The sequence below is a fragment of the Haliotis rufescens genome, unplaced genomic scaffold, assembly GCF_023055435.1.
Source record: "Haliotis rufescens isolate VD_foot unplaced genomic scaffold, xgHalRufe1.0.p SCAF_4, whole genome shotgun sequence".
Taxonomy (NCBI): domain Eukaryota; kingdom Metazoa; phylum Mollusca; class Gastropoda; order Lepetellida; family Haliotidae; genus Haliotis; species Haliotis rufescens.
The window spans coordinates 26,059,229-26,075,054 of NW_025964112.1; the positions used below are offsets into that span (position 1 = coordinate 26,059,229).

Consider the following 15,826-nt stretch of genomic DNA (forward strand, 5'->3'; position numbering starts at 1 on the left):
GACTGTCAGATACGTAGATACAGTTAAAAACATGTCAAAAGGCATGAACAAGATCGAGTCGGTGATGCGTAGACTTCTTTGCACCACTGCCACCATGTAATAGTTTCAGTCCATGGCAGAACACAACAAGTCTTCAATTCAAACTTTTAATAAACGTGAGCAACATGGCGTCATCAACATGTGCGAGATGATAACCTACTCAAATCGTAACTCATCCAGAAACGAACCAGATATTAATCTATGATCTAAAACGAAATAGGATCATATCACAGCAGCCATTGTGCAGTCATTGCCTGGGTCAGTGTAGCGCCAGCGCAACATACCAGGGGAACCAGGCTGACAAGTCCCCTTCACTGTCAACTATCTATAATAAGTTGTGCAGACAACAGCATTCTATTGCCCAATGATTGGCATTTGCAGGAATTATTCCAATTCTATTTGTGTACACTTTCTTTTAAATTTGAGTATATTACATGTTAAAGAGGAATATGAAGATAGACAATATAAATCATCTCAAATGTAACTTCTCCTGTGTTAATTTCATCTCTGATAAGTAGCTCTTTCAAATTTAAATTGACAACTGGCATATAACAGATATGAGGCTGTTCCATTATCCGTATTGAAGCAGGTATGGGGAATGCCAAATAGGAAGTAGAACTTATGGGAAGGGTTCATAATAATTGTCCTGCTATTGTCTGCAATGCTACAAAAATTTGAAACTTATGTTTGGTTGCTTTTATAAGTTAACATGACTTGGTCTGGCAGACAGACGACTTTCTGCTGATTAGTGCATCAAAAATGTATAGAGGACTGCCACTGATCGTTGAGTTACCCTGTTAACTATTAAATCTGGCCTTAAAACAATATTTTCATAGAACTGATTTAATTGACAGACAAGCAATGATGCAAAAATATATATCCCAATCTGTTAATAACATGACAGAAAAACAAGTATACAAAACACATTTATTTCAGTTGTAAAGCCTGAAACAATAAATAGTTTATAGAAAAAACTGAATGATCTTGTGTAGTCTTTTTCCTCAGCACAATATGATCACTATAACTAAATGTCCTATACAACAGCTTATCACAGCAGTAAAATACAATTCAAAAGATATGTGTGTACATGTAATTATAAAGTATAAAAATACTGCCATGGCACTGTAGCTCACCTTGATATGTACTCAACAGTTTAAAGTTTAAAAAAAGACAGCCACAAACACAATTAATTCAAGTAATATCAAGTGGATAAAAGCATTAACAAAAATTTAAAAAGTAACTATTTTTTTTCACATTTTTTTTAATCTGCAAGAATTAATGTGTTACTGTTGTAGAATCCTGTTGCAATACACAGCAGTTACATCATCTCTACATAGCATTTCAACTTGGAGCCTTACAATTCTCCAAAGAGTTTCATCTAAATTCTATATTTATTTACATTTCTTTCTCGTTAACATAATTGATTACAGTGACAATGACTGCTAAATAAACATGTATCTGTAATGAAATATGGGTTTTTCAGATTAAAAACGATGTTTTATTGGTCTGTTTTCAGTCTTACAAATGGGTACAAATGGGTATCTCTCATACCTCTAGTCGCACGTTTAAAAGGAAGCCAGAAGCTGGAATGTAAACATTAAACTTGTTTCCGTCCGGTTACGCACGCACCTCCCTATGACATGTCACAAATCTCGAAGAATAAGCCATTAAGCAGGACTGGACTAGATTACTTCCCTGTGGGGATGGCTGGGTGGGAACGTACGACTGAAAACAGACCAATAAAACATCGTTTTTAATCTGAAAAACCCATGTTTTAGTCTGTTTTCAGTTGTACAAATGGGTAGAATTCGACGGAACACTGGAAGGAGGGTCGGGAATGTAATCAGGAAGTGACCTCGTTCACCCCTGTAGTGACAATAGAACATTCGACCAGATGCACGGACGAGACAAGTTGTTTATCACGAACGCACAGCATGGTTAATGCTCTTCGACACACAACTAATTATCGATGCGACAGGACAACTGCACGCGTCAGTTGAACTGCGATCGAAGTGTGGTCGACGTATAGTTTAGTTACAGAGCAACTCGCAGTATACAAGGTAACTAAAAAATACGAGCAGTACTATAAAGTATGGGAAGACGATGCATACACCGAATAACCATAATAAAAAAGCCAAAGTACTGCACGCAACAAAAACCATAAGAATGCGTACATTCACCAACAGTTTTTATTGTAACCTGTTATCTGGCACGAAGTGTCGAGCAAAAAGTCCAAAGTGAATAAACCACAAATTCACTGTCTTTTCTGGGAGACCTGTTGTGCCACTACGAGTGGACCAAACTGTGTGGTCATGTTGAAGCTATGGCTCGAACTTCGTGCAGATGAGAGCAGGTGGGAGGTGCGAGTCCTTGCGCCTCGTAAGCTCTGAGAATGACTGCTCTCAACCAAAAGGAGAGAGTATTACATGTAATCTCTTCCTTTGCATTGGTTGAGAGCAGTATGAACAGCCGTTGAAAATGTTGTCATCACTGTTCAGATCGCTGCAGGTAAATACGAAGCGCACGAACTGGGCACAGGGTGTGAACAGCGTGATCATGAGGGCCCATAATGGCAGACAAGGAAGGAATGTGGAACATTCTCGAATCTTGGCCAGGAAGTTGATTTTACGCTTTAAAAAAATCCAATCTGAGACCAAGATGGACGTTGCCATGGTTACGCTGATCGAACATAATCCGATCGACGTCAATGGCATGTAGTTCCGAATACTCCCGCTGCCGTAGCCAGCGAGAAAAGGAAAGCCGTTTTCTGAGACAATGTCGAACGCGACCTGATCGAGAGGCTCGTAAGTCTGACTAGACAGGTTGCGCAGAATGATATCGAGGTCCCAGGCCGGCAGTCGGAATTAATGTGACTGATCTTCAACCATGAATGCACGTAGAATTTTCTGCAACACCGGTATTTTAGTGAGCCTGTCGCCCGTAGGAGACGGCACCACGGTAGCCAAAGCTGCCAGATAAGTCGAGATCATCGACCCTTTCAGACGCCGAGATGACCGGAGTGATCGTTGTGAGGATGAAGAAGGAGGTCGTCTCGATCTGGCAACGGGAACGGTGGCTGATCAATGATCTGAAGATGTTCCGGGAACCACGTTCTGGCCGGCCAATAGGTCGCGACCAAAGCAGACTTGGTTGGCCGTTTGACGAACTGCCCCAGTATCGATGGTAACAGCACCGTTGGCGGAAACGCGTAAGCGTCTAGACCCTCCAACGATATCGCTAGAGCGTCGTGGTCCCATGCCGTGGTCCCATGCCCGTGGGTCTGGAACCAGCGACACGAATTGAGGAAGGCGGTTGTTGTACCAGGTTGCGAAGAGATCTACTTGGGGCATCCAGTCGATCTGTCAGCAGATGAAAAGACTGTCGGATGGATCATCCACTCCATGGGAGACTGCCTCAATGGTCTCGACACGGCGTCGGCTAGTTGTCCGAGCCAACCAGTCCTTGTTTTAGCCCCTTAATGCTGAGCGCCAGACAGGGTAACAACAAGTACCATCTGTTAACGTCTTTTGGTATGACGCGGCCGGGGATCGAACCCCGGACCTTCCACTCTCCGGGCGGACGCTCTACCACTAGGCCACGGAGGCGGTCCCAGAAGGGCTGCCGACTGAGTCGTTCCCTGTTTGTTGATGCAGTGGACGACTGTGGAGTTGTCCGACTGTATCATCAGCCGTTTCCGACGGAGTCAAAGTTTCCAGAACACGACCGCCCGAAACACTGCTTCCATCTCGAGGCAGTTGATGTGGAGGACCTTTACTTCTGGCGACCACAGCCTGGCCGCTTGGTCGCCCCCGAAATGCGCTCCCCAGCCTTCCAATGACGCGTCTACGAATAGGTGTAGTATGAACGGAGGTTCGCTCATAAAGACGCCGTCGCAAACGTTCGACGGCTGGAGCCACCACTCCAGATGACAACGTAGCTGCGCCGGAAGTGGAACCAGGAGGTTGGGAAACTCCAGGTGGGGGTACAGCAATCTCTGCAGCGGACGAAGTTGAAGACGACCTCGGCGAATCAGGTCTTGAGCCGATGTCAACAGACCGAGGACTTCCTGCCACGTGTGCACCGACGCCGGGGCATGTAGAAGTCTCGGAACGCTGCTGACAATCATGTCCCAACGGTCTTGAGGTACCTTGACCAGATTGACTCCCGTCTGGAAGTGTATCCTGATGTACTGTAGATCCCGAGTTGGTACCAAGTCCGACTTTTGAAGGTTGACGATCCACCCGAGGTACAGTAGTAGATTCAGGGTGGTCGTTAACTCTCCTTGAAGGGCTTCTGTGAACTGGTGAGCATGGAGCCCGTCGTCTAGGTAGAAGGTGACCCAGATCGCCTGCCGATGGAGCCATTCTACGACCGTCTTCATGATCCGTGTGATGAAGTCTCCCCCCTACCGGTAGCTCTTCTAAAGGTAGTAGACTCCAAAGATGGTGACGGCGGGGGAAGGGACCTCACTACCTCCCCCGCTGGCTCGCTGTCGACAGCATAGCAAGCGGTTGTAGCTGGTGATGAACAGCAGTGTCCATGGATTCCAAATGCCTGTCTACTACAAGAATCTTGGAGGGCGCTGGTTTCAAGTCCCTACTCATGGTTTCACGAAAACGGCATGCCATAGATCAGGTAACGCGATCGAACAAGTGGTTTGCTGAAACTCTGCCCCGGCGGAGCAGAGGCAAAGTTCTGGTCCATATTGTGAGCCATGGCTTTGAAGACATCGGGAGGAGAATACTGAAGAGACTGCGGCGTATCTCCGACCTTCAAGCCAGCACACGTCGGTTTGTCATCATCTTTTGATAACTCAGGCAAAAAAGTGAGATAGCCAAGCCATAGCCAGGCTGTCGTCACAATCCATCGTCGACGTCGATTGTGTAGACGTAGATGAAGGTACTGGTGTACTGGTTGATGGTCCATGGACCTCCGACGTAGTCGAATCCTTCTTGGTCGACGCCGTCGAGGCGAGTACCGCCGTCGTGATCTGGGCTATCCAAGCCGGGTCGATATGAAAGTAAGACGAGGATGTCGATCGGTCATTATCTCTACGACGCTGTCATCACAATCAATCGTCGACGTCGATTGTGTAGGCGTAGTGGTCGAACCTTCTCGGTCGACGCCGTCAAGGCGAGTACCGCCGCCGTGATCTTGCCTTTCAAAGCCGGGTCGATATGAAAGTGAGACGAGGGTGACGATCTATCATTATCTCTACGACACTGATCTCCCAAAAACTCACTTCGAGAGCGTCGCACGTCCCCTTTGGGACGGGGGCTACGATCTCTAACTGTAGAAGTACTACGATCCCCATCGTAGTTATTGTCCGAATTGAACTCCCGACAACCTCGAAGGCGACGAACGTCCTCGTGTCGTTTACTGTCTCTCAACGAGGCACTCAACCTGTCGTCCCGGGGCGGGAAAGACTTGTAGAGTGGGATCTGTGTTCACTGTCGACCTGCACGACGTCCCTATAGTCGTTGGTAGGATGAGAGACGGACCGACTGGGGACCGTAGTCCCCTCATGGTCCTCGTCACGAGCCGGTCCCGTCGTAACGGGGGTGGCTGAGTGACGCTCTCGATCAACCGATTGACAAAGATCAGTCGTGCGGGTAGTATCATCAGCAGGCGAACGGTCTCGTGTCTTGTCGAAAACATAAGTTGACTGGGGCGGGTCTTTATCAACTGATTTCTTGGGTGTGGCCGACGCGCCACCCCCAGGGCCAGATGTAGAGGCTGCAGAGTCCAGGGATCCACCCGAAGACCTACTCTGCTTGTAGCGCTGGTCAGTAGCCCGCTTCGCCAACGCACGAAGATACCAATTAAAGTTTATTAAAGTGCTCACATTCTTTACAACGTTCATCCCACGAACACGTTGAAAATCCGTCCTTAATTATGCAGGAAGGACAATACTTGTGAGGATCTCCTTTAGACAGTATACTTTGACACGAGGCAGAAAAGCCCGACATGTTGCCACGTGTATAATCAAGTCAAACAGTAAAACACGTGTTGAATACAAACAATGGATTACCAAGGATTACATTCCAGGAGTCTACAGGTAAGACATATTATTATTACTGTATTAGAACAACAACTGTAGACACACGATAAGTACTAGTAGAATACAAACTAGCAGTCTATCGCGAAAGCCTTTCTCGAGCGACCAGCTCAGAGGCGCGCTGAGAGATTTGTGACATGTCATAGGGAGGTGCGTGCGCAACCGGACAGAAACAAGTTTAATGTTTACATTCCAGCTTCTGGCTTCCTTTTAAATGTGCGACTAGAGGTATGAGAGATACCCATTTGTACCCATTTGTATGACTGAAAACAGACAAAAACATATGTATATCTACACAATTATACAAAGACATCAAATACAATTATTGTATTCAATACTGTGACTGAAATGCAGTTATCTATTGAAGTAAAGAGAGTGAGTGAGTTTGGTTTATTGCTGCTTTGATCAGAATTCCAGTTATATAATGTTGTGTCAGCTTTATGTGGGAAGAAAGCTCGAAGTGATGCAGGTCTCAGAATGTTGCCACTTTGGTGAAACCCATGAGCACAGGTATGGGTATGGTGATTGCTGACAAACTAGAAACATAATCAAGGTGAACCGGTATTCATTCTCACAATCATTGGTTCCTGGCAAGCCCAAGGGACACAACTCTGCATAGCGATTTGCGGTGCTTTACATGACTGGGCCATTAATGCCCCCGAAATAAAAAGAAAAGAGAATAACATCATCCATTTGTGTGGGAATTTGAAAAATCATCATTTTAGGATATGGAAACATAAAAAAGGCAACCCCCCTTCTCACCTATTTCAGTATTGTACTTCTTAAATACTTTTTGTCAATATTCACAAGTTTCTGACCAACTTAATGTGCTGAAAAAGACCTTCACATTTCGCATACCATCATGTAGCTGTTGTATGAAATGCACACACATAGCGTAATCAGGGATAAAATGACATACATGTGGATATGTATACAATTAGAATACTTTAAATACTGATTGCCAAACATTAACAATGCAACCTGGAATGAATGCTGATCCCGGCGCCCTGCTCAGGACAGCCATCAAGTGGTTTACTACTACAATATCAGCAGTCATGGTCATCGCAGATATATAAATGAGTTTCAGAACATGATCATTGATATATTGTTCAGATGAGAAGATAAACTGCCTTTACACCCTTGTGAATGTTACCGATAACGTGAAGGCTGGATGGGTTAACTGTCTACAAATGTTACAGTAAATACAGGAAAGAGTATGTCAACAAACCCATACTGAAGTATGCAAATTAGTACTGTTATTATATGATCTTGTTATTTTTAAACTCTATTTTATTAACTGTATATTACATTCAATATTGTTTACATTAATTTCTGCGATATTGTGTGGGAACAGATGTATACTGCTATCAACACCTTGAAATGAACCATAGCTGTCAGTGAGTGAGTGAGTGAGAGTGAGTGAGTATGGTTTTACGCCGCTTTTAGCAATATTCCAGCAATATTACGGCGAAGGACACCAGATATGGGCTCCACACATTGTACCCATGTCGGGAATCGAACCCGGGTCTTCGGCATGACAAGCAAATGCTTTAACTACTAGGCTACCCGACCGCCCCCATGGCTGTCAGAAAATGGAGATATATATTTATATTTGGGTAGCTTACATCTGCCTCACAAAATGGTGTCTGTTCCAGAGTGAAATTAACTATTCAAATAGTTTTATTACAACAAATATAAACACATTTTATGATTTCGTTAGGTACAGATGACCACATATAGTTATTTCATAACTTCCAATATATTAAACCCTTACAACTAAATTTCTGAAAGGACAAATGCTTTCAGAAACCTGTTTATCAATATGCATGGACAATGGTATTGTTAACCATTATCTTAAGGTCATCAAATAACAATGTTTTTATGACACTTTAAGACTTTCAAAATATCTTGTCAGTGAAATCTTCTTTTTGTAAAAAAATATGTATATCACTAGAGAGTCAAAAACTTCAAAATGGAAAACTTCCCTCTCAGGTAATTTAGTGAACCTTGTGCAATATAAACGTTTGGGCAAAAAAAATATACACTTGAAAACAAATCACTATTCTTCATTTTATTTAGTGACTTTGGAAATATTTACCAGAACCTCTGGTAGCAATATGATCCCTATGACTATAACTACCACTCCAATGATCACCCACATCATGCAACTTGTTAACGTTACAAGGCACACTTTACTTTTGCACTACTGTCATTCTTTTTCATTTAACAGTGAAATACAGAAACAATATCTGGAATATAAGGGACTGCTCATTTACAACAGGCAGTGGGATTGGTCATAAGACTGTGTCATATTTTGCTAGAAAGTCCCTAAAAGAAATAAAACTTACATTTATTTGTGCTGTCATTTTGTAATCATCTCCCGTCCTAAAAAATGATTTTGTATCACATACTTGTAGTGCAAAAGTTATGTATGTTGTTTACCTTTGAATTGTTTCTGTTTTGAATTCAGACTTTGATGGCATGATCAATTTAATGTGAAACATGTGAAAGCAGAAATATATGACTATTGGTAGATATGTCACTAAATTTGTTAATGTACATAGTAACAAACTCTTGACATATGTGGCATAAATGTCTTTAAGGATGAAGTGATATTCTTAACAGAAACAGCAGTGGACAATAGCTAGGTGATGTGAAGCAGTTGATGGATGTTGGTAAGACAACCATCTTCCATGCTGAACATGAACTGAGATTGATCTGTCTATTTCTTTGTCCCTGTTGTTTCGCTTTCATTTGCATCAACATCGTTGTCTGTGCCTGAAACATACACAACATTCGGTGAGAATTACTGGCAGAGCCATGCATGACTCTGATTACACTATCTATTCAAAATTGACCACAAGGGTAAAATTTAATATTAGAATCAGACCAGTAGTAATCTATTACACCAGTAGTCCAAAAATTCTACAATGACGGTATACATATTATGCATGTCCATCTTATCTATTTTTTTATTCAAACATGCATAAAGCATACTGGCTATTCAACAAATTGTTGCTAAGGGCTGACACAATACACTTGTTAAACTTGTTAAACTTGACACACTTAACGCTGACAGTATTATCCAGGCTACCAGCTACTAGGTCATGCCATTTCTGATCTTATCAACACACTGTCAACACCCCTTGTGTTCACAAGCGCTGTCCCAGGAAATACAGGTTTTCATTGCCCTCAGATGTTTGAGGCTTTCTCAGAACGAGTGTATTTACATGGTGTATCCTTGTCTGGCGAGGCCCATGTATTCAACAGGACAACAAAGCTATTAACCAGTTCAATCTAAGACACTATTTTACCAAATAGTCACCAAGGAATTGTTTTATGGCCCTGGTACTTGGTTGCATAGATGGCGCACTTATACCTATAATTCAACCAACTGAAACTAAAAAAGTGGTTTACATATTCTGTTAATAGTCATTCTATCAGTCTGTGATGCAGAATTGAGGTACATAACACTACACAACAGTTAACAAGAACATCCAGCAACATGAAAACAATAGTTATCATTGTTAATAATTCTAAGAATACAACCTCTATTACATCAATGCCATAAATCCTGTACTTTGGCTGCAATCACACTAAAACTACACTTTCAGATTTTCAACAGAAGTCCTCTTCACTGTCAACTACACATCACTACAAATCCTCACTTCTTTCCAAACATCAATCACTAAAGACAGATGATTGGGGAGGTGGGAAGAAGTAAGTCTGATGTAATATTCTTTGAATTTTTTACAATGATAACTATTGTTTTGATAATTTTAGAAAATCCTCTACCTCTATTACATCAGAGTATATATACTAGAGGGAACAGGTTCTGCCCATAGAACACTCTCTTGTTTTGTTGGCAGTAATCTAGTAGAATCATATTCTAACATCTTCAGACTGCTTCGGAGTTCTCTTTCTGTACTTCACCTCCACAGGACTTGAAAATCTTGCAGAAGAATAATCAGACAATACATGATACCTTCACTTTGAACTACCATTATATTGCTTATGTTCTTGTTAATGATTGTCCGTAGAACCTTCTAAGACCTTAAAATCTGGTTAATTTAGGTTCTGACATCACTTCTGGTCCCAGTTTTACTGGGTGTGACATCACTTCCAGTCTTATGACTTCATTTCGTTTCTAGATGTTATTTCTGGTATCCAAAAAGTCATTATGACATCATCAATGATGTCACTTCCGGCATTGTTTATGTCATTAATGACTCCACTTCTGGTCTTGACATCACTTCTGGTCCCAATTCTTCTGCTGGTGACGTCACTTCCGATCATTCTGTGATACATGTAGACAATAACATGTGTTCTTCTATAGCTGATGAATAAAGGTGTACTCACCTTCAGTAGCTGCTGGTAAAATCCTCGAACCCCCTCCTGCATGAGCAGCTATGACAGGTTCCAGCGAGCATATACCCTGAAGATCTGGCTGTACGTCTCGTAAGTAAAAGTGAGTTAAGGTGTTGTAAGAACACAACTGGCATCCTGCAACAACCTGTTCAACGGAAACAGTGGCCAGAGCCCTGATCTCAAGTACTGAACAGGAGTCAAGAATAGGAGGGGCATTCTGAGCTCAGCGACAGCTTGAAGCTATGGTGGCCAGCTATTGTGGCTTTAGTAAAGTCCTGGTCAGAGTGGGTCTTAAGGTATAAAGAGTCTTTTCCGACGAGCAGCCAGGTAGAATTTGAGCACAGATAGGACATAGTAAGCGATCTGGATGATCTACCTCAGGTCCAAGTGCAGGAATAGTGTAATGGCCTAAAGGTCCCATGTCCAGTGGACTGCTTTTTGGCTACAAAGTCAGGCAGAGTATGTAATGTGATTGATTTCCAGTCCATCTCATGAATAAGGCTCAGTATTCCAGGGCCTGTAATTCTGAACCCCTAGCAGTATTCTGTCATGGCTAACAGAAAAGTTGCTTTCTTTGCCTTCTGAAGCAAGTGGCATTAGTGAGGGGCTCATGAGGGTCAGTCAGAAGAGCTGACAGAACTACAGATACATTCCATTTTAGAAATATCCTGGGAGTGCGAACATCTTCCAGAAGAAAAGATTGCATGGGCCTATTTAAAATGTGGTGGTTGCTAATGATCAATCTGTCATGTTGAAGAACACGAGTGATATCCCTTGATCGTACCATGACGGAATTTATTATCCTGTCTAAGATGGTGTAGAAAATCAGTAACCATGCTTCTCCACTGGACAAACTTGTCAAGTCTTAAGAAGGGAGGAAGATGGTCTCAATGACAAGCAACAGCTGAGGAGGCAGATTTAGAAAAATTTAGATTAAGACTGTGAAGACTGTTGTACTGTAAGTCTGACCTGGGTTGTCAAAAAAGATCTCTGCAAAATGGTAATGGGAGGGGATCTTCCATTAGAAGAGACAAAAATCGGGGAAACCAGAGTCAACTGGGCCAGATTGTATCATCATTCTGATTGCACCAATCTGTTATTTCTATTTTTCAGATCACTTTGTCCAGAAGAACTCAGGGGAGAAAGAAAAAGGCAAAGAGGCAGGTCCAATCAATTGACAGGGCATCTAGATGGATGGGACCAGGCTGACGTAAGTGCGAAGCTGATGATTCAGGCAAATTGCAAACAAATCAAAATGTGGATTGTCCCACAGCACTATGATCTAATGGAAGACATCGGGATGGGGGGTCCATTCTGTGGACACAATCCTGCCTGGAAGAGACTGTTGGCTAGGATGTTAAACTTCAGAAGAATATGACTCCCTTCCATCTGGCAATTGCAAGTCTGCCAAGGCACATAGCTGAGAAGATTTCATCATCAGGAAATTGGTTCACTCCTGTTTCTGGATATACGCCACCACTGTGGTGTTGTCTGTGGCTGCTAGAACTGATGAGTTGTGGATTAGATCCTTCCAGGACAAAAGAGCATAAAATGTGGTTTTCATCAATTGATGTGGAGGGACTGTTCCACTGAGGTCCATGATCCCAGTATCCGGAAGTCGTCCATCTTGGCTCCCTATCCTGAGTTTGAGGCGTCCGTGATGAGCTGGTGGTGATTAAAGTGGCACTAATCTCTGGCTTCTTCTCGGCTGTCTGACACTGGCCGCTAGGGCTCACTAGCTGCCGTGAGATGATTTGCTCGCTAACCCAACTGAGCGTGACAAGAGCCTGGGCTACCATCTACTAAATAAACTTGGAGGCAATATTTGTTTTATGCATTTTTGAACACTGATTGGTTACCCGTGATCTATGAAGATTTCAACAAAGGGTGCACGTCAATTAATTTCTTCAGCCTAAACAAACAGACAAAAAGAACGTCAGAGCTCATCGGATGTCGTTTTTTGGAAATACCCCTGATGGTTATAGTTTAATAATAAAAAAAGTATCCTTGCAGTGAAAGCATTTTAGTAGTATAGGTAATAGGGGTTCTGCCGCAACTCCACTGGAGCCAGATTTATATACCTATACCACCACTACAGGGGGAATTATTTATGCCAAAACGCTGATGCGATTCAACGATAGTCATGAGTTTAAGTTAAATTGGCTCTAGCTCACCACTACCTGGAGCCAATCAATGATACCATAGAGGGAATTTTTAGTACAAAAACCATGATGAGACTAAACTAAATTGTAATGAAAATATTCTCTATTATATTTATATTCAACATTTTTACTAAGTTCTTCGTTCATTTTACTAGGAGACCAGACAATATATTCTTCTTGGTAATTGGTAAGAAACAATTGATGACCGTATTTGGTTGGTTTGACATCACTGATATAATATATACCTTGTGGTAATTCTCTCCATTTGATAATTTTGTCCTTGAGCATAAATTTCATTATTATATACTTATGTAAGCATTGGTTTAAATGTGATCTAATGATAGGAAGCAATCTATTTTTAATCTCCAACCAGTTCTTTGGTTTTGGCACGGAATAATTGACGCGCTTGTTGTCTCCCCTGTTCTATGAACTTTTTTTTCTCGTCTTCGCTAATACCACTGGTCTTACGAGAATTGGATCGAATCTCCTGCTTCATTACGTTGTATTTGGTGAGTTCCGACAGCACTAAACGAAACTCCTCCTCGGATATCTTACAATCAGCCATTGCTGTCGAAATATGATCCTCAATGCTGTTCAACTTTGCTTCGGCGAGTATCCTAATATTATCGTGTTTTAATGCTTTCTTTTCCAACCTACGAGAAATGAATTTTATCGCTATTCCTGCCAGTCCTGAGACTCTGGCGGCTATTTCCATGCCAAGTACGATAGGCGCGGCGATTATAGTTGATAATAAACCAACACCGGCTACACCGAGTCCCTTGCCAGCTGTTACAAGCGCGGTGTCAACTCTGTCGAGAGCATTCACAGCTCTGCGATACTTTTTATACAATCCAAGTCTAAACTCCCTCTCCTTTTCTATTCGATGTTTTATGTCGCTTATTTGGTGTAATCTAAATCCATCAACAGTATCCATCTTTTCAGATGCCTCATTGAGCACCGGATATAAACTCATAGTGTATATTACGGTCATACAATAGTCTTTAATTGGTCTTGCTTCAATGTTTTGAGAGTATACATCAACCTTATCAAATGAATATTATACGGCAGGAATATCTTAGTAAGAGAAATACTACCACTTTTAATAATTTGGACCCCCTCAAGGGTTGCAAAGGGTGATGCTCCAATATGAATAATACTGCAACATTGACGTTGGTGTTTCTTTAGCCATTTAATCGATAGACCTGGTAATATTTCGAAGGCATCTTCTGGTGCATCTCCAAACAAGACTTCAATAATAAGCATAGAAATATTAGGCATTGCACTCAAGTTCTGTTTAAACTTTAATATCATTGAATTCAGTAACCAAATTTAAACTAACGTTTTTTACTGCTGGACGACTATATAACATATGACCTGGGTTTTCTGGCAGGAGGGTGACTAACACCCTATTTCGTTTTGATGGGATGTAAGCCCCGAGTACGATCCCACTATTTATTATCTTATTTATATTATGTGCCTTACCCATCATCACATACGGTGGGGTAATGACAATATTCAATAGCCACTCGATGTTTGCTTCGACCATAGTCCATTTATTATCACCGTTAAGAATAAGATTGTACGAAGTGTTTTTATGGAGGCTACTAAAGTCGACATCGCTTAAATCTCCTAGATTACCTGTGAATGTAACTTCTTTCCGCTTGTATACATTATCTTGTATAACTTACCATCGGTACCGGGTTTACCGAATCCTTCTGTGTCTCCGAGATCGGAAAGCGCAATTGTATTACATTGTCTGAGTGTTCCAGGGCCTGATGAATCAACCATTATTTATAATATGGAGTGTTACACTTAAGTATCCTATATGTACAGGTTGGTGTTTTACATCTAATACAGAAATTTTGAGGTCTAAAATATTACCACGCTTCATTTTTTATATTGTAATGATGAGAAAGAGTCTGTTCTACCTCTATTGTATTTTTCATCTTTCACTGGAATAGCTCTGAGTAGAGTTGAAGGACTTTCAAGTTGAATATTATCCGTCGTGCTTATCTGATCAAGATGGATACACAACTCTTTATAGGGAACTAAATCGGGTAATTCATCTCCCTGCAATGTTTTGTGGGGTTTTATTATCACCGTTGGTAGTCCAAGTGTTTCTACTACATTCTGGGCAAGAATTACAAGCTTTTCTCCAGCGCTTAAAATCAGCATCCCATTCGACTCATTTTGTGTGAGACTAATTCCATTAGGCTTAAAAATTTCATCATTGAGGGAGCATACGCTGTAATACCCATCAGGTATAATGTGCTTGTCTATACGTATCCATAACTCATTATTACCTCTTGCAACATTTATATTGGTCCACCGCGGGTAATACGTTACATCGCATAGGGGGACTTCAAGTTGTCCATCCGAGTTATCCATAGTATGAAGCAGTTCAATAGACTGACCATTTGTTATTCCCGGGAGTGTGACATACATATTAAATATACAATGATACTATATCATAACTTATATGTGAAATCAACCATTATTTATAATATGGAGTGTCACACTCAAGTATCCTATATGTACAGGTTGGTGTTTTACATCTAATACAGAAATTTTTAGGTCTGAAATAATATGTTTTAATTTTTTATATTGTAATGATGAGAAAGATTCCGTTCTACCGCTATTATATTTTTCATCTTTGACTTGAATAGATCTGAGTAGAGTTGAAGGACTTTCAAGTTGAATATTATCCGTCGTGCTTATCTGATCAAGATGGATGCACAACTCTTTATAGGGAACTAAATCGGGTAATCTAACTCCCTGTGCTGATGTCTTGATTACTGTCATATCTCCGAGTGCAAATCCAAGTGTAACTGCTAAGTTCATGAAAAGCTTTACATCCTTTTCTCCAGCGCTTAAAATCAGCATCCCATTCGACTCATTTTGTGTGAGACAAATTCCATTAGGCTTAAAAATTTCATCATTGAAGGAGCATACGCTGTAATACCCATCAGGTATAATGTGTCCTTTTCTATTTATCATTATCTGATTATTTCCTTTCGCATCATTTATATTGATCCACCGTGGGTAATACGTTACATCACAGAGAGCAACTTCAAGTTGTCCATCCGAGTTATCCATAGTATGAAGCAGTTGAATAGACTGACCATTTGTTATTCCCGGGAGTGTAACATACATATTAAATATACAATGATACTATATCATAACTTAAATATGAAATCAA

At 41.4% G+C, this 15,826-nt stretch overlaps 1 protein-coding gene across 1 annotated transcript in view; it reads right to left on the reverse strand.

The window, feature by feature from the left end:
* Positions 1-952: 952 nt before the first annotated feature.
* LOC124115104 (outer dynein arm-docking complex subunit 4-like) overlaps positions 953-15,826 on the reverse strand; it is a 192,275-nt gene continuing 177,401 nt past the window's right edge. Inside the window, exon 12 of the mRNA XM_046475921.2 lies at positions 953-8,875. Coding sequence (XP_046331877.1) covers positions 8,820-8,875 — 56 coding nt within the window. The 3' untranslated portion in view covers positions 953-8,819. The remainder of the gene's footprint in view (positions 8,876-15,826) is intronic.